The sequence below is a fragment of the Macaca fascicularis genome, chromosome 9 (genome assembly GCF_037993035.2).
Source record: "Macaca fascicularis isolate 582-1 chromosome 9, T2T-MFA8v1.1".
NCBI classification, from domain to species: domain Eukaryota; kingdom Metazoa; phylum Chordata; class Mammalia; order Primates; family Cercopithecidae; genus Macaca; species Macaca fascicularis.
In genome coordinates this window covers 109,243,532-109,266,696 of record NC_088383.1, presented here as the reverse complement: position 1 = coordinate 109,266,696, position 23,165 = coordinate 109,243,532, and the positions used below count along the sequence as shown (strand labels likewise).

At 44.3% G+C, this 23,165-nt stretch overlaps 1 protein-coding gene across 1 annotated transcript in view; it reads left to right on the top strand.

The window, feature by feature from the left end:
- Nucleotides 1-23,165, top strand: part of PKD2L1 (polycystin 2 like 1, transient receptor potential cation channel) — a 44,976-nt gene that overhangs the window by 15,486 nt on the left and 6,325 nt on the right. Inside the window, 6 exon segments of the mRNA XM_065521282.2 lie at nucleotides 18,202-18,329; nucleotides 19,076-19,329; nucleotides 20,224-20,448; nucleotides 20,619-20,847; nucleotides 21,538-21,708; nucleotides 22,690-22,871. Of these exon segments, the coding sequence (XP_065377354.1) occupies nucleotides 18,202-18,329; nucleotides 19,076-19,329; nucleotides 20,224-20,448; nucleotides 20,619-20,847; nucleotides 21,538-21,708; nucleotides 22,690-22,871 (1,189 nt within the window).

Sequence of the window (23,165 nt, the reverse complement as noted above, 5' to 3'; positions counted from 1 at the left end):
GTATACCTATGTAAAAAACCTGCACGTTCTGCACATGTACCCCAGAGCTTAAAGTAAAGTAAAATAAAACAAAATAAAAAATCCCTCCCAGTAATCACTGTTCCTAGTTTGGTATATAATCATTTCAACTGTTTTCTCTCTCCCTCCCTTCCTTCCTTTCTTCCTTCCTTCCTTCTTCCCTTCCCTTCCCTTCTCTTTCCTTCCTTCGTTCGTTCGTTCGTTCGTTCCTTCCTTCCTTCCTCCCTTCCTTCCTCCCTCCCTCCCTCCCTCCCTCCCTCCCTTCCTTCCTTCCTTCTTTCCTTCCTTCCTTCCTTCTTTCTTTTCTGCCTTAGCCTCCAGAGTAGCTGAGACTACAGGCTCACGCCAACACGCCTGGCTAACTTTTGTATTTTTAGTAGAGATGGGATTTCACCATGTTGGCCACGCTGGTCTCAAACTCCTGACCTCGGGTGATCCACCCACCTCAGCCTCCCGAAGTGCTGGGATTACAGACGAGCCAGTGCACCCGGCCCATTTCAATTGTTTTCTAGACACATATAAATATACATGAATTTTAGATAACGAAGCTTCTGTTGGTTTACACTAGAAGGATGTGTAAAGTCAACAGCAATGCAGTCTGTGAGGTGGAATGTCCGCTGATTGTGATAAATGTAGTGTAAGAGGCTCCCCTAAAGTGCTGATGGCTATAATGGCAATAAAGTCAGTGAAGGAGGTGCTCTGGATGCACTTTGTGAAAGACAAATCACACTTCAGAATAACTCTAAGGCCCTGCCAGCTTGCAGCGAAGCCCAGGATCAGGAACAGTGCTTCTCGCTGGATACTTCTGGATCCTGGACTGGCTCTCCCCGTGCCTGCTTCCTTGTCTCTCTTCTCTCTCCCCAGGCACTGGTCCGCTTTGCTTTCTTCTCCCCTACCTCTGCCCACAGCTTTTGACTCCTCCTGTTTTCTCCCTGGTCCTCTGTCTCACAGGCTTTTCCATGTCTTCCTGTTCCAGACACAAGCCTATGGCTTCTTGAGATTTTTTTTTTAAAGGGCTCTCCCTGCTGGGAACTCCAGGGAATCACATTTTCCACTTTTGGTTCTTGAACCCCAGGAAAAGTTTGATAAAGGTGTTTCAGGAAGTTCATGACCTTCCAAGTGGTTATAACATAGTTTCTGTTTAAATTATTTACAGGCAAGGCATGGTGGTTCATGCCTGTAATCCCAGCAGTCTGTGGGAGGATTGCTTGTGTCCAGGAGTTTAAGACCAGCCTGGGCAACATAGAAACCCTATCTCTATTATTAACATGAAAAAATTACATATATAAAAATTGTTTATAAATCAAGCAACTATTAACTACTTAAATATGATTTCCCTTTATATGGAACCGTTTGAGAGCCTCCTGTGGTGTACTGAGTGAGAAAGCCCTTGGTGAAGAAGGTGGTTATCTCTCTGGGGTGACCAACGCTGTCTGCATAGAGTCTTCTTGGATGGCCTTTATTTTGCAACACTTCAAAAAACAATGATGAGTTATTGATTGGTTATTGAACCAATGCCCATAATCAATTCTCTCTGGAGTTACTGGGTCTATTGAGGGTAGATAGATATAACTCAAATAAATGAAAACTGTTTGCACTCCTCAAAATGTTGAGGGTAGGCCCAGTAACTCTAGAGAGAACCGATTATTGGTATTGGATGAACATATGGTTCGATCATGGTATTGATTATCCTGTAATCCTTACAGAATCTTATTGATTCAGGTAGCTTATACTGCACAATTACAGGTAAAAGCCAGGACTTCTATGTAATAAAATCACTCGTTACCAACTCTATTAACTTAGTTACTGCTCCCTTATCATTTGTTAAGACAGTGCATGAAATTGGCAATCCAATTGGGGTGACCCCTTACATATATAATCACTAGGTTTTTCCTGCCTGGTTTGCCACCTTTTCTGGGTCCATGTGTTCAAAGACTCCAGCTTGGGCACCTTTTAACAAGGGCCACTCTTCTCGTGGTTTCTAGCACTAAATACATTTTTTTTTTTTTTTTTTTTTTTGGTTCAGCTAGATTTAGGCAGCAAAAAGTCTCCGGGTCTCAGCACTAGTATACTCTCTGTAGCTTTAGTTTTTCCAAAATGACCAGTCTCTGGGAGATCTTCAGCAAACTAGCTCAAAGAAGCACTGTAAGAGCAAGTGCAACTCTTCCTCTGTTACCTTCTACAGGAGCATGTGGAATCACCGCTGCCTTATCAGCCAGGAAAATCCCTATATCAAGACAGGCCTTTTATGTTTTACTACAGTTGGTGTCTTCAGCTCTTTTGAAACAGGGTGCCCTCCTTCGCAGAGACCATAGCTACAGAAGTCTTACCTTATCTCTTATGACATTAACTGAAGTTCATGCTATGTCAGGAGGTTTCTGGGCCACACAGAGGCAATGCTATCTAGGGGGCAGTATTTTTCCAGGATGACTCTAAAGAAGACTCTTCATCTTCCTTAGGACTGTTGACTTCCTGGTTTGATTGCTGTCTTTGTAAACTCTTTACGCAGTTCTGACACCGCATGAGAACTTACAAGCCATCAACTAAAGCCATACTGAATCCATGAGAATCAATTGCTTTGTTTTCCCTTGATTCTGCATTCAGAATGGAATAGAACAGGGAAGTTCCAGCAGCCTCCTTGTTTCATCGCCTTATGCCCTGGCCCCTACTCCTATCTCCAGCCTTCTAGGTGTCTGATTTCAGTGTTCCATCCCCTGAGATAATCTATTATATTGATTCAGCATGGACAAGTATGTATAGGTCTATTCTTCCAGCTGGGCTAAGATCTCAGAGCTACTAGAAACTTCAGGGGGATCACTAACAAGGTCTTGGATTCATTTCCGTTTTTCCAGAGTAATCATCCTCAGTCTGATTGTTTTTCCTTCAACAGCAACTCATAAAACCTTTTGGCTCTGAATCTAATTTCCTAAGAAGAAACTGGCCATGTGTCATAGGTTCTCTAGAACCACAATCTTCTGAACCTAAGCCATAAAAAGCTTAATAATGCTCATAGACTTCATTACTGAAGCAGATGTGAGTGAATCTAGTTCTCTCAGTTGTAGTCTCTGTAGACACACTGATATGAAATGCATGGTTTCAACAACCTTCAGTGCATACCCTGAGGTTCTAACCCTTCCCTCGTTTCCAGGTTCCTACTTTCCCCTGTCTACCCTCTGTCTTAAGACACATGAAGTATTTGGAGTCCAACTTGGAATGACCCAGTAACGTTCACCAGAATGTGTGGTGGGATAGTAGCAAAGATAATGGAAGGAGGAATTGCCCAAGAGGAGGAAGGAGGAGAGAAGGAGGAGGAGGAGAACAATAAAAGACTTTTTTTTTTTCAGGAGGGAACTTTCTACTCCAAAAAGGAATAAGGGTCTGTGTACCCAGTAAATGGTTTTAACCAAGAAATCTGATTAGACTTGACTTTATTAGGATAGAAAGTTTGTGCTGTTTGTTGACATCAGCTCTATGTTTTTCCCCTCTAACAGCAAAAAGCCCCAAATTTTTATGTTAATTTTCTTGGAAAGACTTCTTTTGGAAAATATCCATCTGGCATGGGTATATTCATACAAGTATATGTTGGGATATTGATTTACCTGCAAGAACAAGAACAAAATAACAGTGGCTTAAATAAGATTGAAGTCCATTTCTTTCTCACATAACAGTCTGGGCCATAAGAAGCCCTGGACTAATGTGGAGCTTCGGAAGTGACGTGGAGCCCAGACTCCTTCTACCTTTCTACTTTGTCATCCTCAACATATGGCTTCCTTTTTTTGTTTGTTTGTTTGTTTTTTGAGATGAAGTCTCACTCTGTTGCCCAGGCTTGAGTACAGTGGTGTGATCTCGGTTCACTGTGATCTCTGCTTCATGGGCTCAAGCGATTCTCCTCCCTCAGCCTCCTTAGTAGCTGGGATTACAGGTTCATGCCACCCTGCCTGGCCTAATTTTTGTATTTTTAGTAGAGATGGTGTTTCACCATGTTGGTCAGGCTGATCTCGAACTCCTGACCTCGAGTGATCCTCCTGCCTGAGCCTCCGAAAGTGCTGGGATTACAGGTGCGAGCCACTGTACCCAGCCTTCAACGCATGGCTTCTATCTTATGCTTCAGCTGCTGCTCTTCTGTCCATGCTTCGGCTAGCAAGAAGGAGGAAAGTAAAAAGGGAAGGCATGTTCCTTCCTTTAAGGACATGAGCCGGAAGTTGTAAGCGGAAGTATATCACTCCACTCACATTTCACTGGCCGGAACTTAATTAAATGGTCATCAGGCCTAGCTTCTAAGGTAGGCTGGGTGATATGGTGTTTAGTGGGACAGCAACGTGCTCCAAATATAATTGCATTATTATGTAAAAAGAGGGGAAAGGTTTTGGGGAATAACTAGCAGTCTGTGCCAGTTAAGGTGGGGAGGAATCTTGCCCATAGTTTGGCGCTGGGGGAAACAACAGTTAATGGAACCTGGAGAAATCAAGGCATTAATTGAAAAATCTGCTGGAGACAAAATCATTAGGGAGTTGGATGAGAGGTGATTCTTTTCTAAAAGGAGTGGATGTTAAAGTGCATAGCTAAGCTATTGTGAAACTATTACCAGAGGCTGTTGAGAAGGCATAAGAAGGGATCATTTCATGACATTGTATTGTATTTCACAAGAAAGTGAACAACCCTATAGGGATAACCACAGACCTCTCCTCACCCCAAATTATTTATATGATCAAAGCCAAGCTGGATCTAGTGTGCCAAGATACAGATAGAGATGTTTCAGAGAACTTCTCAGCAAGATATGGGATGAGGGGCTCAAGAAGAGGCCATCAGAGGAGCTGCAGGACAAATTTAGAGAATTGATAAGGGCCCAAGGAACTTCCAACTCTTCAACAGTTGGAGGATTGACGGAACAGTGGAGGCTCTATCTGAACAATGACTGTCAGGGGAGGGATTATGGGTGGAAGACATCCCCAGATTTCTAGAGAAGCATCCTTACTGCTTCTCTTCAGAGCTATCCAGCTTAGGAAGGAGCAGTTGACTTTTGAGTGTCAAAAAAAGTGTATATATAATAGTTCCTTTATGTGTTCCACTAGTATAGACACATAAAGGAACTATATACACTTGCTGGCAGATGCACCCCAGCCCTCTGATAGTCTTTGTCAATAAGTTGAGGGAAGGGATCCCATTCCTTCCCAAGGAGAGTATTGTTGGAAAAGGACAACTGTGTTCCATCACATATCACATATTAGGGGCAGGGAAGAAGCTCAGTAGCATACGATGGCCTAGATATGGCAATCACCTGGGAAAGGAGATGTACAAAGTTGCCGACTGAAGTCAGCACTGGTGACTTCTTACTGCTCTGAGCTGGGCAGGTCTTCCAGCAGTTCAAAAGAAATCACGAAAATATTCAGTCTCTACTGTAAACATAGGAGTGGATAAAATTTGGTTATTACCCAAGCTCATGATGTTAATGATTAATAATAATTATTAGTCATACTTCTTCAGTAACAATACATTTATGCCCCACCTATGTCTAAAAGGGATCAGAGCTTATGTTAAAAAGTGCAGATACAGTGAAATATAGCCTGTTAGAACTACAATAAAACCTACTTAGCAAAAGAAGTGGGAAAAAGTTAGGAGAGGAAAAAAACGTGTACCAGAACACTCAAGATTAAACAAGAGTACTGCAAATGATAACAAAGCCTGAGGTTCCTAGTGGCCAAAGCAAAGAAGAAAACACAAATAGGTTTCATAGTTCTCATTGCTGAGTAAGAAAAAAGCACACCAGGTTAATAAGGAGGTGCTAACTCTGGGAACAATTGGTCTTGTTGGTTTTTATATAAGGAGTATGGAATATCACAAATGATAAAAGCAATGTTAAAAATTGGAGCTTCTGGCCAGGCACAGTGGCTCACGCCTGTAATCCTAGCACTTTGGGAGGCTAAGGAGGGCAGATTACCTGAGCTCAGGAGTTCGAGACCAGCCTGGGCAACATGGTGAAACCCTGTCTCTACTAAAAATACAAAAAATTAGTTGGGAGGGGTGTCCCATGCCTGTAGTCCCAACTGTTTGGGAGGCTGAGGCAGGAGAATTGCTTGAACCTGGGAGGTGGAGGCTGCAGTGAGCCGAGACTGCGCCACTGCACTCCAGCCTGGGCGACAGAGTGAGACTCTGTCTCCAAAAAAAAAAAAAAAAAAAAAAATTGGAGCTACTTTTCATTTGACTTTTTTTGTATCTGCCTTTCTTAAAATTCACATTAAATACTCATTTTATAAGGGCAATTTTAGGAGTGAGGGGTGTGTGTGTGTGTGCCTGCACACACATATGTAAATGTATATGTGCGTGTGTGTGTGTATATAATATACATTTTTCATGGTATTTTAGAGATCTTGGTTTACCCAGAAATAAACCTTGAAGAGCCTGAGGACTTAATGATAGGCATGTTTTTAGAATATCATCATCAGTTGACTTGCTCAGCAAGCTCCTTTTAATACAGGATAAGAATGTATTTTAATTAATGTAGGCTTTGGCATCCATTGCTCTCTTTTGTTGCTGCTGTTGTTCCTGTTTGGTTTTTGTTTGAGACAGGGTCTTGTTCTGTCACCCAGACTGGAGTGCGGTGGCACGTACACAGCTCATTGCAGCTTCAGCCTCCTGGGCTCAAGCACCCTCCTGCCTCAGCCTCCCCGAGTAGCTGGGGCTACAGATGTGTGCCACCACATCCAGCTAATTTTTTTTCTTTTTGTAGAAATGGGATCTCACCATGTTGCCCAAGGTGGTGTTGAACTCCTGTACTCAAGCAATCCTTCCACCTTGGCCTCCCAAATTTCTGAGATTACAGGTGTGAGCCACTGCGCTGGGCTCACTGCCCTCTTTTCTAGCTCTCTTTTCCTCAGAAATAGTGCAACCTTTTTGGAAATGTTATGGTTGCCATGTAAGGACTATGTTACAATGAAGGACAACCCAACAAAAACTGGCTTAAGCCATAATGGGATTTATTGTCTGGGTAACGAAAGTTCGAAGAAGGGCAGGGTTCAGGGCTGATCAAGCTAGTGGCTTAATGACATTGTCAAGGATCTGTCTGTTTCTGTTACTCAGTTTTGCCAGGGGCACAATCAGTTTCATCCTAAGGCTGACTCTTCTGGGGCTTTCTCATTCACATCTAGTAGAAAAGAGAAGATCCCCAAAGGTTCCAGAAATCTCTCTTTATGACTCCTTGGCCTGAAATGGGTTACAAGGTCATCCCTGAACCTGTAATTGTGCTAAGGGAGGAGTCTTTGCGGATTTGCTCTGACCTGAACTGCTTGTCCAAGTCCTATAGCCAGGGTTGGATTTAGCTTCTGCCAACATATCTGAGATGATCCGAAGAGGTGTGATACCTCAAACAAAATCATGGTATTAGCCAGGAAAGGAGGGAACAGATCTTAATGAAGTAATAGCAAAGTCAGTACAGCATCCAGCACCTGGAAATTTCAGCCTACAACTTGGAAACACACAGACGAAAATTTTTTTAATGATTTTATAATTTTTATATTCTTTTACTATTATTATAGCATTAAAAACTCCATGAGAATGAAATGAAAGAAAATTCAGCTATTATACCACTGGTTTTTAAAAAGTCGGTTTTTCCTTCAAGTTTTTACACTTAGTGTGTTTTTAAAAAATTTTCATTGTATGGATACAATCATTGTATGGATTCAGTCTCTACTGTAAACATAAGAGTGGATAAAATTTGGTTATTACCCAAGCATTGTTTTTGTTACCATTTTAATGACTGTATCATATTCCATTAAGTGACTCAGTGATCTCATACTTTACTTAATAATTGTCTCTGTAAGATTTTTGGGTTGTTTGCAATTTTTTTTGACATTATAAATAACCCAGGTATCATTTTTGTGCATGTGACTTTTTCCTTCCTTGGGACTTATCTACGTCAGAATATGGTTCCTGATACAGATTGAGATACTGTTATTCGTTTTATACCAGAATGGAAGCTTCTTCCAAGACAGCGATCTTTTGAGTTTAACAAGTGCTTTTGCAATTCACCTTCAGACTCAGATATTAAACTCTCAAAACAGAGTTTGCTTATAAGGACATCTTATAGACTTGCACAATTCTAACTATTTGGATGGAATTTTGAAAGGAGAGTCAGAATCCTTAATCAGAAGGATTTAGGGCGTTAGGGTGATAGCATGATATATTAGTGTAGTATAGAATAGTGGTTAAATCATGGTTTTTGGAGTAAGGCAGACTTGAGTTTGAATCCAAGTTATATTAATACTTGCTTGCTGTATTATCTTTTGACAAGTTATTTAATACCACTCTGGGGCCTGGCACAGTGACTCATGCCTGTAATCCCATACTTTGGGAGGCCAAAGTGGGTGGATCACCTGAGGTCAGGAGTTTGAGACTAGCCTGGTCAACGTGGTGAAGCCCATCTCTACTAAAAATACAAAAATTAGCCAGGCGTAGTGGTGCATGCCTATAATCCTAGCTACTTGGGAGGCTGAGGCAGGAGAATTGCTTGAACCTGGAAGGCGGAGGTTGCAGTGAGCCGAGATGGTGTCATTGCACTCCAGCCTGGGCAACAAAAGTGAGACTCCATCTCAAAAACAAAACAAAACAAAAAAGCAACATTCTAAATCTGAGTTATCTGCATAAAATGGAGATGGTAATTGCTATTGTATTGGTATTTTTTAGGATCCTGGGAGAAAATGTATATAAAGCCTGGTGAATAATGTATCAATAATGGTGGTGGTTGTTATTATTGAACAATTGTGAATTTGATCTGAGGCCAAGATTAAGAAGCATGATATAGTGTGTGCAGGAGAATTTAATTTCTGTCAAAGAAAAAAAAATCGGATACTCTCTATATTTGACATGAAACCATCACCTAGTCTCTGAATCCCCTTCACACATTCTCATGTAGTTATCATCCAGTCTCCAAAGATCTCCTGGAATGAGCCCATTTCTGCCTCAAAATGGTAGTGACATATTGACATACTGGCATTTGACATACTGAGTCAAATCCTGACTCATTCCCCCCTCTGGTCTAGTGTCACCTTATGAAATACAAAGGGCAATTGCACTCTTTCACTGTATCTTACAGGAAGGAGCTGGGAAGGCCAGCCCTAGAACCCCCTCCATGTGAGCCTCAGATGATCCTCAGCTGACAATCCTTTGCTGACACTCCCAGTGGTGAAAAGGATGTTTGTGAAGTGGCCCATTTCATAATTGAAAGCACTAGTGGTGAAGAAGGACTGCCTTTTATGTAGCTTAAGTTTCTCCCCTAAAACTTATTATTTTTTTATTTTTTCAGACAGGGTCTCACTCTGTTGCCCAGGCTGGAATGCAGTGTCATGATCATTGCTTACTGCAACCTCAACCTCCAGGGCTCAAGCGATCCTCCCACCTCAGCCTCCGAAGTAGCTGGGATCACAGGTGCCCACCACCATGCCTGGCTAATTTTAAAATTTTTTTGTAGAGACAAGGTCTCCCTGTTTTGCCCATGCTGCTGTATGAATTTCCGGGCTCAAGTGCTCCTCAAGTCTTGGCCTCCTAAAGTGTTAGGATTACAGAAATGAGCCACTGCACCTGGCCACCCTCTGTAACTTCTATCTCTTGGGACAATTCTGGGAGTGATACACAATCGGTCTACTATGGAGGCAGACAGATTTGCATTTTAATCCTGGCTCCATTAGTTGTTTTCCTTTGGGCAAGTTACTTAAACCCTCCAAAACTGGAAAGCATGGATAATATTGGCACCCACCACATAAGGCTATAGTAGGATTAAATGAAATAAGCATGTCAAGCACTTAACACAGGACACATAATAGGTGTTTTGAGGCAATAGGTGTCTAGTCTTGTCATTTCTTTCTCCTGATTTGGAGAAGGGTGATGATGAAATGGATACATCGAGCCTCTGTCCGATTCAGAAATCTTTGAACCAGGTGTTCCAGTTAAACAGGCTGGTTCTTGACTGTAGAGTCAAACTATGATACTTATTACCTGAAGAGAATAGAAACTAGTGGGGATGTAGGGGGAGGGAAACACCAGGAAATATCATCAAGTTATTTTCTCTTTCTTTTTCTTTCTTTCTTTCTTTCTTTCCTTCTTTCTTTCTTCCTTCCTTCCTTCCTTTCTTTCTTTCTTTCTCTTTCTTTCTTTTTCTCTTTCTTTCTTTCTTTCTTTCTTTCTTTCTTTCTTTCCTTCCTTCCTTTCTCTTTCTTTCCTTCCTTCCTTCCTTCTTTCCTGCCTTTCTTTCTTTCTCTTTCTTTCTTTCTTTCTTTCTTTCTTTCTTTCTTTCTTTCTTTCTTTCTTTCTTTCTTTCTTTCTTTCTTTCTTTCTCTCTCTCTCCCTCTCTTTCTTTCTTCTTTTTCTTCTTCTTTCTTTCTCTCTCTCTTTCTTTTTTTTTTTTTTGACAGGGTCTCACTCTGTCACCGATACTGGAGTGCAGTGGCACGATCATGACTCACTGCAGCCTCCATCTCCTAAGGCTCAGGTGATCTTCCTGCCTCAGTGCCCCGCGTAGCTGGGACTACAGGTGTGTGCCAACACACCTAATTTTTGTATTTTCAGTAGAGACAGAGTTGAGACATGTTGCCCGGGCTGGTGTCGAACTTCTGTCTCAAGCAATCCACTCGCCTTGGCCTCTCAAAGTGCTGGGATTACAGGTATGAGCCATCGTGCCAGACGCATCAAGTTGTTTTCAGTTTTCTTCTGCAATAATGCACCGAGGGATGTGATCCCCTTACATGACTACCAGTGGTTCGTGTGGGCAGTGAACTCAGTGATTTTCCCCTGGAGTGGGAAGGAGGTGTCCTAAGTGGTCTATGTAGTTTATAAAAGCATCTTGCAATCCCTGGGAAGTTCTGAGGTTTTTTTCTGGGAGGTTTTTTCTCTTTTCTACTCTCTATCTTGAGAATCACCAAAACACATACTGGGAAACCCCCTGCCTTCTTGACATCTCTATTGAAGACAAGTGGGATTGATTGCTTTTCTGATTGCAACAGGTCAAGGGAGCAGTTCTCAAAGTGTGGTCCCATGACCACGAGTATCACTTTGGAACTTATTAGAAATGCAAATTGTTGGCCGGGTGCGGTGGCTCAAGCCTGTAATACCAGCACTTTGGGAGGCCGAGACGGGTGGATCACGAGGTCAGGAGATCGAGACCATCCTGGCTAACATGGTGAAACCCCGTCTCTACTAAAAAATAATAAAAAAAAAACCTAGCCAGGCAAGGTGGCAGGCGCCTGTAGTCCCAGCTACTCGGGAGGCTGAGGCAGGAGAATGGCGTAAGCCCGGGAGGCGGAGCTTGCAGTGAGCTGAGATCCGGCCACTGTACTCCAGCCTGGGCGACAGAGCGAGACTCCATCTCAAAAAAGAAAAAAAAAAAAAGAAATGCAAATTGTTGAGCCCCACCCAAACCTACAGCAATCCATGTGTTTTAAGGGTTTTTGGTTTTGGTTTTTGTTTTTTTGTGATGCTCTTGGCTAACTGCAGCCTTGACCTCTCACCTCAGCCTCCCGAGTAGCTGGGACCCCAGGTGCACACCACCATGCCCGGCTGATTTATGTATTTTTTGTAGAAACAGGATCTTGTCATGTTGCCCAGGCTGGTATTGAACTCCTGGACTCAAGTGATACACCCATGTCAGCCTCTCAGAGTGCTGGGATTACAAGAGTGAGCCCTGTACTTGGCCAGCAATATGTGTTTTAACAAGCCTTCCAGATGATTCTGATGCATGCTGAAGTTTGCTTATCATCAGTGGGTTAAGAAAAGGGGAGAAAGACACAGGAGCCAAATCATCACCCCATGAACAACCCTGGGCTTCCTCTGCCCTGCTTTTAGATTCAGATTCCTGCAACCTCCATGCTTGATGCCCATCTGATGCTCTCAATGGATGACTTATTAGAGAGACTGAGTTCTGCCAGCACCATTTCTACCCTCACACTGTGTAGGGAGGGGTTACTGGTAAACTGTGCTTGCTTGCTAGGTCAACCAAGGACTGGCTTTATTTCTCTTACCCAAGACTTGTATGAATATATTATTCTCTTTGGACTAAAGAATGTTCCAGCCTCTTTCCAACATTTTCTAAATATAAATTGTCCTTGACTGTTTTGATGACATTGCTGTGATGGGTCAAATATGGAATAATAGTGCTTTACTCAGTTTTAAAATGATTCACTTGGCCAAGTGTGGTGGCTCACACCTGTAATCCCAGCACTTTGGAAGGCCAAGGCGGGTGGATCATTTGAGGTCAGGAGTTTGAGACCAGCCTGGCCAACATGGTGAAACCCCGTCTCTACTAAAAATACAAAAATTAACTGGGCATGGTGGTGCGTGCCTATAATCCTAGCTACTTGAGAGGCTGAGGCAGGAGAATTGCTTGAACCTGGGAGGCAGAGGTTGCAGTAAGCTGAGATCATGCCACTGCACTCCAGTCTGGGTGACAGAATGAGATTCTGTCTCAAAACAAACAAACAAAAACCCTGACCCAGTGGCTCACACCTGTAATCCCAGCACTTTGGGAGGATGAGGCAGGCAGATCACGAGGTCAGGAGTTCAAGACCAGCCTGGCCAACATAGTGAAACCCCATCTCTGCTGAAAATACAAAAAATTAGGCATGGTGCCGGGCGCCTGTAATCCCAGCTACTCGGGAGCCTGAGGCAGGAGAATCACTTGAACCCGGGAGGCAGAGGTTGCAGTGAGCTGAGATCACGTCACTGCACTCCAGCCTGGGTGACAGTGTGAGACTCCATCTCAAAAAAAAAAAAAAAAGAAAAAAGAATGATTCACTTATTTCATTTCTACCCTTTATTATAGTATTATAGTTATTTTTAATTTTTTCACTGTTGGTTCAGCCAACAAACACTTATTGGGAACCCACTCAACTACTTGTTGAGTTGCCTAAGTGGTATTATACTCCCAGTTTTACAGATGAGCAAGCTGAGACTCAGAGCCCAAGTCTATATTGTAAGTGGCAGAGCTGGGATTTGTTTTTTTTTTTTTTTTTTTTTTTTTTTGAGACGGAGTCTCGCTCTGTCGCCCGGGCTGGAGTGCAGTGGCCGGACCTCAGCTCACTGCAAGCTCCGCCTCCCGGGTTCCCGCCATTCTCCTGCCTCAGCCTCCCGAGTAGCTGGGACCACAGGCGCCCGCCGCCTCGCCCGGCTAGTTTTTTGTATTTTTAGTAGAGACGGGGTTTCACCGTATTAGCCAGATGGTCTCGATCTCCTGACCTCGTGATCCGCCCGTCTCGGCCTCCCAAAGTGCTGGGATTACAGGCTTGAGCCACCGCGCCCGGCCTCAGAGCTGGGATTTGAACCTAGATCTGTCTGACTCCAGTGCTCATGCTCATTCTGCTACATCAAGTTCATTCTGGGACATGTCTTCCTCAATAGAACTTTTTAAGGATAGAAACCATGACACTGCTGGTCATGCTGGCTCACGCCTATGTTTCCAACACTTTGGGAGGCTAAAGGATGAGGACAGCTTGAGCCCAGGAATTCAAGACCAGCCTGGGCAACATAGTGAGAACTTGTCTCTACAAAAAATAAAAAAATTAGTCAGAAGTGGTGGCACGCACTTGTGGTCCCAGCTACTCAGGAGGCTGAGATGGGAGGATCACTTGACCCCAGAAGGTTGAGGCTGCAGTGAGCCATGATAGTGCTACCCCACTCCAGCCTGGGCAACACAGCAAGACCCTGTCTCAAAAAAATAAGAGGAAAAGAAAAGATAAAGATAAAAGAAACCATGACACCTAGCAAGGTATTTTACACATTGTAGAATTTGAATAATGTTTGTTTAATGAATATAAAATGTGTTTTTAGAATAATTCAGGTTGATAGGCTGATAATATGGGTTACTAACTATGAACATCGAGGATATTAGAAATACTCAGTTTGGGTTTCATAAGATGGTGGGAAAGTACCCCTCATCTCATGGGATGAAGTACAAAATTAACAGATATAAGAATGAATGAGGGAGAAAGAGTGTTTGTATGGAGAGAGAGTGTTGAACAGGTACTAAACGCAATTTAGATTCTAATTTAGAAAATTTTTAAGGTTGCTTCTTGGTCTTTTCTGTACCTATGCACTTCAATTTAAAAAGTTACAAATAACGAATACTCAATTTCTGCCTGTCAATAGGCATTTTACCAGGTGAAGCCATTTTTCTCAGAAGACATAATATTTACTGCCTTGTATAATAATCAAAGATATTAGGCATCCATAGATAGTTGACAGGCCATTCAGAGCAAGGTTAATTCTCTGAACTGGAAAAGAGTAAAAGCTATAGCAATGAGTACCACCTAGTGGCTACTCAGAAGATGTGACAATTTAGCCAACCTACTTCATTAGGAAAGGTTCAGCTTGCTATCAGTTGTAACTGTGATGGGCTCTCCGCACACAGAAGTTTGATTTCCAGCAGGAACCCATTTTCCAGATCCAGAAAAACTGAGTCCAGATAACTAACGACAAGTAATCACAGATTCGAGTTAGAAATAAAGCCATGTCTTGGACTTAACAGTGTGGAGGCCGGGCGCGGTGGCTCAAGCCTGTAATCCCAGCACTTTGGGAGGCCGAGACGGGCGGATCACGAGGTCAGGAGATCGAGACCATCCTGGCTAACACCGTGAAACCCCGTCTCTACTAAAAATACAAAAAACTAGCCGGGCGAGGTGGCGGGCGCCTGTAGTCCCAGCTACTCGGGAGGCTGAGGCAGGAGAATGGCGTAAACCCGGGAGGCGGAGCTTGCAGTGAGCTGAGATCCAGCCACTGCACTCCAGCCCGGGCTACAGAGCAAGACTCCGTCTCAAAAAAAAAAAAAAAAAAAAAAAAAAAACAGTGTGGAATGGGGAAATGTGAATAATAATGTTTCCTTCTGTGCTGTTTCTCCCCCCTGAAAAAGTATGTTAGTGACCAATCCATGATCATTCTCCTTCCAGATGAGGAAATGGGAGAAAATATGGCCCAACATCTGAAAAGGAAAATTCTTACAGGGAATTGCTCACAAGAGGCTGACAAATTCTACTTTTAAAATGTTTGATGTAGCCAGGCGCGGTGGCTCATGCCTGTAATCCCAGCACTTTGGGAGGCCGAGGCGGGCAGATCACCTGAGGTCGGGAGTTCGAGACCAACATGGAGAAACGCCGTCTCTACTAAAAATATAAAATTAGCTGGGTGTGGGTGTGGTGGTGCATGCCTGTAATCCCAGCTACTCAGGAGGCTGAGGCAGGAGAATCGTTTGAACCTGGGAGGCAGAGGTTGTGGTGAGCTGAGATCATGCCATTGTATTCCAGCCTGGGCAACAAGAGTGAAACTGTGTATAAAAAAAAAAACAAAAAAAGAGTTTGATGTAATTATAGACTTACAGAAAATTTGCAAGAAAAATACAAAGAATTATTGCTACACTGCACACATTTCACTCAGATTTCCCATATATGAACATATTACCATGCTTCTCCTTTCTCATTCTCTTTCCCCCATCCTCCACATATGAGCGTGCACACGTGTACACACACACACACACACGTTTGAGAGTAAATTATAGACATAATGCCCTTTTGTTCCTAAATACTTCAATACATATTTTCTAAAAACAAGGATATTCTCTTATCAAAGTCAGAAATTTATCAGCAGTCCAGTACTACCATTTAACGAACAGACCTTATTATAATTTCATCAATTATTCCACTAACAGCCTTTATAGCAAATGGAAAAAAATTATGGTCCAGGATTAGCTTTCAATTTATTATTATTATTATTTACTTTAGAACATTTACATCAAGTCAAATTTCTTTAGTATCATTTAACCTGGAATAAGTCTTTTTTTTTTTTTTTTTTTTTTTTGAGACGGAGTCTCGCTCTGTCACCCAGGCTGGAGTGCAGTGGCCGGATCTCAGCTCACTGCAAGCTCTGCCCCCCGGGTTCACGCCATTCTCCTGCCTCAGCCTCCCGAGTAGCTGGGACTATAGGCGCCCGCCACCTCGCCCGGCTAGTTTTTTGTATTTTTTAGTAGAGACGGGGTTTCACTGTGTTAGCCAGGATGGTCTCGATCTCCTGACCTCGTGATCCGCCCGTCTCGGCCTCCCAAAGTGCTGGGATTACAGGCGTGAACCACCGCGCCCGGCTTTTTTTTTTTTTTTTTGAGACAGAGTCTAACTTTGTCACCCAGTGGTGCGATCTTGGCTCATTGCAACCTCTGCCTCCTGGGCTTAAGTGATCCTCCTGCCTCAGTCTCCCATGTAGCTGGCACTACAGGCATGCAACACCATGCCCGTCTACCTTTTTTTTTTTTTTTTTTTTTTTTTGTAGAGATGGGGTTTGGCTATATTGCCCAGGCTAGTCTTGAACTCCTGAGCTCAAGTGATCTGCCCATCTCCACCACCCATAGTGCTAGGATTAGAAGTGTGAGCTACCACACCCGGCCAAACCTGGAACAATTATTTAGTTTTTCTTTGCCTTTTATTACCTGGCCAAAAAACTTGAGTAACAAAATAAATAATAAATTATAACCCATAGGAAAAAAAGCCTCCAAGAATCCATAGGTTCAAATTGATGTGTGTGTGTGTGTGTATATATACACACACACACATATATATATACACACACATACATGAATACATGAATTAGGAATAAGGGAAAGCTCTTCTGAAGAAAATGTCAACTAATAAATGGAGAAGGAATTGTGGAATTTTTAAAAAATCACCATTTGAGGCTGGCGCAATGGCTCGCACCTGTAATCCCAGCACTTTGGGAGGCCGAGGTGGGCGGATCACCTGAGATCAGGAGTTGAAGACCAGCCTGACCAACATGGAGAAACCCCATCTCTACTAAAAATACAAAATTAGCCGAGTATGGTGACACATGCCTGAATCCCAGCTACTTTGGAGGCAGAGGCAGGAGAATTGCTTGAACCCAGGAGGTGGAGGTTGCGGTGGGCCGAGATCGCGCCATTGCACTCCAGCCTGGGCAACAAGAGTGAAAAAAAAAAAAAATCACCATTTGACAATATTAGTAATAATCAGGCAAAAATCATCAAGGGATGCTAAAGCTAGCATTCATTGATGCTCAGTGAAAGTGAATGATGGATGAGTAACAGAATATTTACACAGTTTGAAAGGGTCTCCCCACAAAAATACATACAATTACAGAAAGAAAAACAGTAATTTTATGTTGAAGAAACTGGCAGACACCACCTTAACAAAAGATCAAAGTTAACCTCACTAGTAATGAGATGAACAGGCAATATGTAGTTCTTGATATCATTCCCTGAGAAAGACACAGTATCACTTCTATGGTATTCCTCCCCAAATGCACAGCCTGAATTACAAAATGAGAAAACATTAAACTATCTTAAACTAAGGGACAATCTATTAAATAAATGGCTTATACTTTTAGAATCCTGCTTTGTAAACAAAACTTAGAACTCCCTACAGCCCCACCAGCACATGGGACTGGATGGATGTGTTAGTGTGCATGAGGGAGATCAAGTTCTTCAGGGTAAAGGCCAGTTTTCTTTTTTTAATTTAACTTGCACACAATGTATGCACAGGGAGAATCACAGGGCGATTTTTCCTAGGTCTTTTTTGATCTGGGAACACTGAGTCGCTCTCTCAGGTGATGACTGTGCCCATCCAATTGTACTAGTCATGCCAGGGCCAGAGGTGCTATGCCTACCTGCCACTCCCATGGCTACAGTCACTGACACCAGGGGCCATGAGACCACATCTCTATTGTAAGGTGTTTGGCCAAGGCCTTGAACTCTAGAGGGAGTGCTCTAGAATTTGGGGGCATTTTCCAAAAGGCATCACTACCTTTTGGAAGAGGACAAAAGGAATCACTACCCAGTGCAGAAGGCAGAAATATCTTGGCTCTGGGGAGTAAGAGCTGGGAAGCTAAGCTGATTCAGAAAAAGAAAAGTGTACTTTCATAATGACAATGTAAGAGACAACTACTGAGCAGAGTTCAGTCTTTCTGAGGTGAGTTGGAAGAAGAGGAGGAGACACTGTAGCTACAACCCTTCCCTAATGCATTTCCTGGCTTCCTTATGCCACCCTTAGGCTCCTAACCAAGTCTAGGGGATGGGTCCAGATGGGGGACGGGCTTCCGTCTTGGAAGCATCTCTGGCTCCAGGGCAATGGGTTTTCCTGTCTCCTCTGGGGGAACAGTGAGAAGGACATAGCCTCTTGGGTTGTTTTCCAGTGACCTATGGAATGACAAGCTCCAGTGCTTATTACTACACCAAAGTGATGTCTGAGCTCTTCTTACATACTGCATCAGACACTGGAGTCTCCTTTCAGGCCATCAGCAGCATGGCAGACTTCTGGGATGTAAGTATAAGATCTTTTCTACCCCTCCCCTCTCTTTCTCAATGGCCTGAGGCCACAGGTTAGACAATGGATCAGACCTTATGCTGGGAAATCAGGTCAGTCAGGGATCAGACTGAGTCAAAGGGCCAGGTTGAATTAATGGGTTAGGCTAGAGTTCAGGTGGAGGTGGGTAAGGGATTAATACAGCGATCAGGGAATTAAACCAGGAGTTAGACTAGTATCGGGAGTCAGAGGTAAGGCTGAACTTCAAAACGAATTTTAAATAAAGAGCAGGGCCACTTCAGATCAGACTCTGGTTTATTGGTCAATGGAAGAGTTTTAAAAAGCAGGCCAGGCACGATGGCTCACACCTGTAATCCCAGCACTTTGGGAGGCTGAAGCAGGCAAATCACCTGAGGTCAGTTGTTCAAGATCAGCTAGACAACATGGTGAAACCCTGTCTCTACTAAAAATACAAAAATTAGCCGGGTGTAGTGATGCATGCCTGAAATCCCAGCTACTCGGGAGGCTGAGGCACGAGAATCGCTTGAACCCGGGAGGCAGAGGTTGTAGTGAGCCGAGATTGTGCCACTGCACTCCAGCCTGGGTGACAGAGTGAGACTCCATCCCTTAAAATAATAATAATAATAATTTTTTTAAAGCAGACTGGAGACAAGCTGGGGAGTCAGAAGATGAGTGCAAAGGTCATCCTAAGGGTAGGGGGTCAGGAGGAGGCTGGGTAAGGTTCAAGCCAGCTTGTGGTTCAGTTTGCCCAGGGCCCACTACTGGACAGTTTATATTGGACCAAATGGTACAACAACCAGAGCTTGGGCCATGGTTCCCACTCCTTCATCTACTATGAGAACCTGCTGCTGGGGGTTCCGAGGCTGCGGCAGCTAAAGGTCCGCAATGACTCCTGCGTGGTGCATGAAGACTTCCGGGAGGACATTCTGAGCTGCTATGATGTCTACTCTCCAGACAAAGAAGAACAACTCCCCTTTGGGCCGCTCAATGGCACAGCGTGAGTGAGCCTGTCCTACCAATGTCACAGGGCTTGCCCCTCCAAACCTGACACCATCCCAAGGTATGGAAACCACTTCCATTGAGGCTTATAGAGCCTCAAGAGCACTTCAGGGGACTTCAGGGGGCATCTCCCTGAATCCCAGCTGTGGCTGTTTGGGGACCTTGGTCTGTGTCACTCAGGAACAGAGGAGGTAGGTTAGCAAACACAGCCATAGCCTCCAGACTTGTTCCCACACGCAGGTCGCAATCACACTTGTCCTACCTTGCATGCAGTTCTTCCACGGAAAGCTTCCTTTCTTGCCTAGAAGTTGGGGATAGAGAATGGGTGAAATTGAAAAGCCCAACGCTTGAGATTGATACGTGGAGCAGCAAGGGGTCAAGGATGGATGATGAATTAGGGAAGAAGGAAATAAGCACTCAGGATAGAAAGTTTAGTGGATAGAATGGAGAAACATGGGGTGAAGGAGCCTGATGTACAGTCACAGAGCTGGAAGGAGCTTTTCCTTCTGGTCCAGGTGCTTCCCTTAGGGGGACTATTCAAGGTGGGCCAAAAGTGGGGCTTGGCTTTGTCATCCAAATCTTTGAGTGACATAGTGAAAAATCAGATTTGCATTTGAGTTTCAGTTCTGTCATTCATAGCTGCATTATTTCGGTAACCTCTTTCATAGTTTTCTCTTCTGCAAAATGTGGATAATATTCACGCTCCCTTCTCAAATGGTTGTTAGTATCAAACAGAATAATAAATGATACACTATATATGTATATATCACATATCATATATATACACATACCCACAATATGTAAACCTGTAAAGCCCAGACAATGATAAAGCATTGTCATTGCCTTGGGAGATGAACTTTTGGGCTGGCTCAGCCGGCATTTTCTGTGGCAGGTGGACATACCACTCGCAGGATGAGTTGGGGGGCTCCTCCCACTGGGGCAGGCTCACAAGCTACAGTGGAGGTGGCTACTACCTGGACCTTCCAGGATCCCGACAGGGTAGTGCAGAGGCTCTCCGGGACCTTCAGGAGGGGCTGTGGCTGGACAGAGGCACTCGGGTGGTGTTCATCGACTTCTCAGTCTACAATGCCAACATCAATCTTTTCTGTGTCCTGAGGTGAGCCCCCTTTCCCTACTTCATTCCCCTGTCCCTGGCTCCTGGTTCCCGTCTCTTGTGCATGAGACCCTTCTCTAAACTCGTACCCTGTGGTGGGGGTGGAGAGGACAGGAAGTGGGAGGAGCTGTCCCAGCCCAGGCTCTACTAGATGTCTCCCCCTCCCCCCACAGGCTGGTGGTGGAGTTTCCAGCTACAGGAGGTGCCATCCCATCCTGGCAAATCCGCACGGTCAAGCTGATCCGCTATGTCAGCAACTGGGACTTCTTTATTGTTGGCTGTGAGGTCGTCTTCTGCGTCTTCATCTTCTACTATGTGGTGGAAGAAATCCTGGAGCTCCACATTCACCGACTTCGCTACCTCAGCAGCATCTGGAACATACTGGACTTGGTGGTCATCTTGGTGAGGGACAGATATCTAGGACTTGGGACATTCTGGGGGGAGGAGGGGGTTCCACCCTGATAGGGGCTCCAAGTTCTTCCTTTTGGAGCCCTAAGCCCTCCTTCTGACTTTTGGTTAAATCATCATTTAACAGCTCCCTAAGTGAGATGGAGATGTTACCCTCTCTCAGCCCTTAGGAAACCCTGTCTCTCACATCTCCTCTCCTCCTCACTTGTTATCTGAGCCCTGCTCTTTTTTTTTTTTTTTTTTTAAATGTACTATACGCTGTTCCTTCCTTGTCTTTTATGACCTGTTGTGTGGAAACCCATGCCTTTTGTCTTCTATTCAAATATTCTGCTCCTTCATCTTCATCTCCCTCCTATTAACAGGACACATTCATTTCCTGACCAAAGCTTGGAAGTGGTGGGACCGGAAGGAAATGACTGGTTCCAGTTCCCTACAGCCCTTTACAATCTATATATTAATATTTACCACTGGCCCCAAACCCTTCTCTTGGGCTTTAGAACACTTAAGATGCTCCCCAGTCATCCTACCCAGTTCTATTTGAACCTGAGATAGTGAACAAGTCAGCAAGGAAGGCTTTTTTCTCACCTGTCTTACCTACCCTGGCTGTTCCTTGGGGCCTCATCTTGGAACTTCCCTTGAGATCCCCTTGCCTTCTCTGACACCCCCATGACCCCTGTGTGACAGCTCTCCATTGTGGCTGTGGGCTTCCACATATTCCGAACCCTCGAGGTGAATCGGCTCATGGGGAAGCTCCTGCAGCAGCCAAACACATATGCAGACTTTGAGTTCCTCGCCTTCTGGCAGACGCAGTACAACAACATGAATGCTGTCAACCTCTTCTTCGCCTGGATCAAGGTACCTGACACTCCCACACCCAGCTTTGCTTCAAGGAGTGCTCATTCTCCTTTCTTTTTCCCTTCTTCTTCTTCTTCTTTTTTTCTTTTTGAGATGGAGTCTCGCTCTGTTGCCCAGGCTGGAGTGAAGTGGCACAATCTCGGCTCACTGCAACCTCCGCCTCCTGAGTTCAAGTGATTCTCCTGCCTCAGCCTTCTGAGTATCTGGGACTACAGGCGCCTACCACCACGCCTGGCTAATTTGTGTATTTTTTGTAGAGACGAGGTTTCACCTCATTGGCCAGGCTGGTCTCGAACTCCTGACCTCAGGTGATCTGCCAACCTCAGCCTCCCAAAGTTCTGGGATTACATGCATGAGCCACAGCTCCCGATTTTTTTTTTTTTTTTGAGACGAAGTCTCACTCTGCTGTCTGGCTGGAGTACAATGGCACGATCTCAGCTCACCGCAACCTCTGCCTCCCAGGTTCAAGCAATTCTCCTGCTTCAGCTTCCTGAGAAGCTGGGATTACAGGCATGCGCCACCATACCTGGCTAACTTTTTGTATTTTTAGTAGAGACGAGGTTTCACCACGTTGGCCAGGCTGATCTTGAACTCCTGACCTTGAGCGATCCACCTGCCTCAGCCTCCCAAAGTGCTGGGATTGCAGGAGTGAGCCACCATACCGGGCTTTTTTTTTTTTTTTTTTTTTTTTTTTTTTTAAGACAGAGTCTCTCTGGAGTGCAGTGGTGCAATCTCAGCTCACTGCAACTTCCACCTCTCAGGTTCAAGTGATTCTCTGCCTTAGCCTCCCAAGTAGCTGGAATTACAGGTGTGTGCCACCACGTCTGGCTAATTTTTGTGTCATTCTCCCTTCTTCAATATGTGTCTCATTTTCTTTGTCTGGCTTGGCAACTCCTGTGGCCTCCATAGGCCCTTGGCGTGGTCTTTTCAACACTTTTCCTTTTTCCTTCTTCATGCCTTGGTTCAACATGGTCCTTCCAGATATTCAAGTACATCAGCTTCAACAAAACCATGACCCAGCTCTCCTCCACGCTGGCCCGCTGTGCCAAGGACATCCTGGGCTTCGCCGTCATGTTCTTCATTGTTTTCTTCGCCTATGCCCAACTCGGCTACCTGCTTTTCGGGACCCAAGTGGAAAACTTTAGCACTTTCATCAAGTGCATGTGTGTGTCCTACCCCCTTCACTCCTTCACTCCTCCCTGGCCCCTCACCCTCCAGCTCCATGGGTGTATGTATCCTTGGGGAAGATGGGTATGTGCGTGTGGGCATGTCTGCGTTTAAAGCATCTCTGCGAGCGTCTCCGGAAGCCCTGGTGTGTGTGTGCTCAAATAATCTAAGCACCCTGCACTGTGTCTATCAGATTGGGGTGGACGTGTGGTGAGGGGTCTGTCTGTGGCTAGGAAAGTGGGATGGGGGTATTTATTAGGCTCTGGGTAAATCCCAGACCTGGTCTCTCA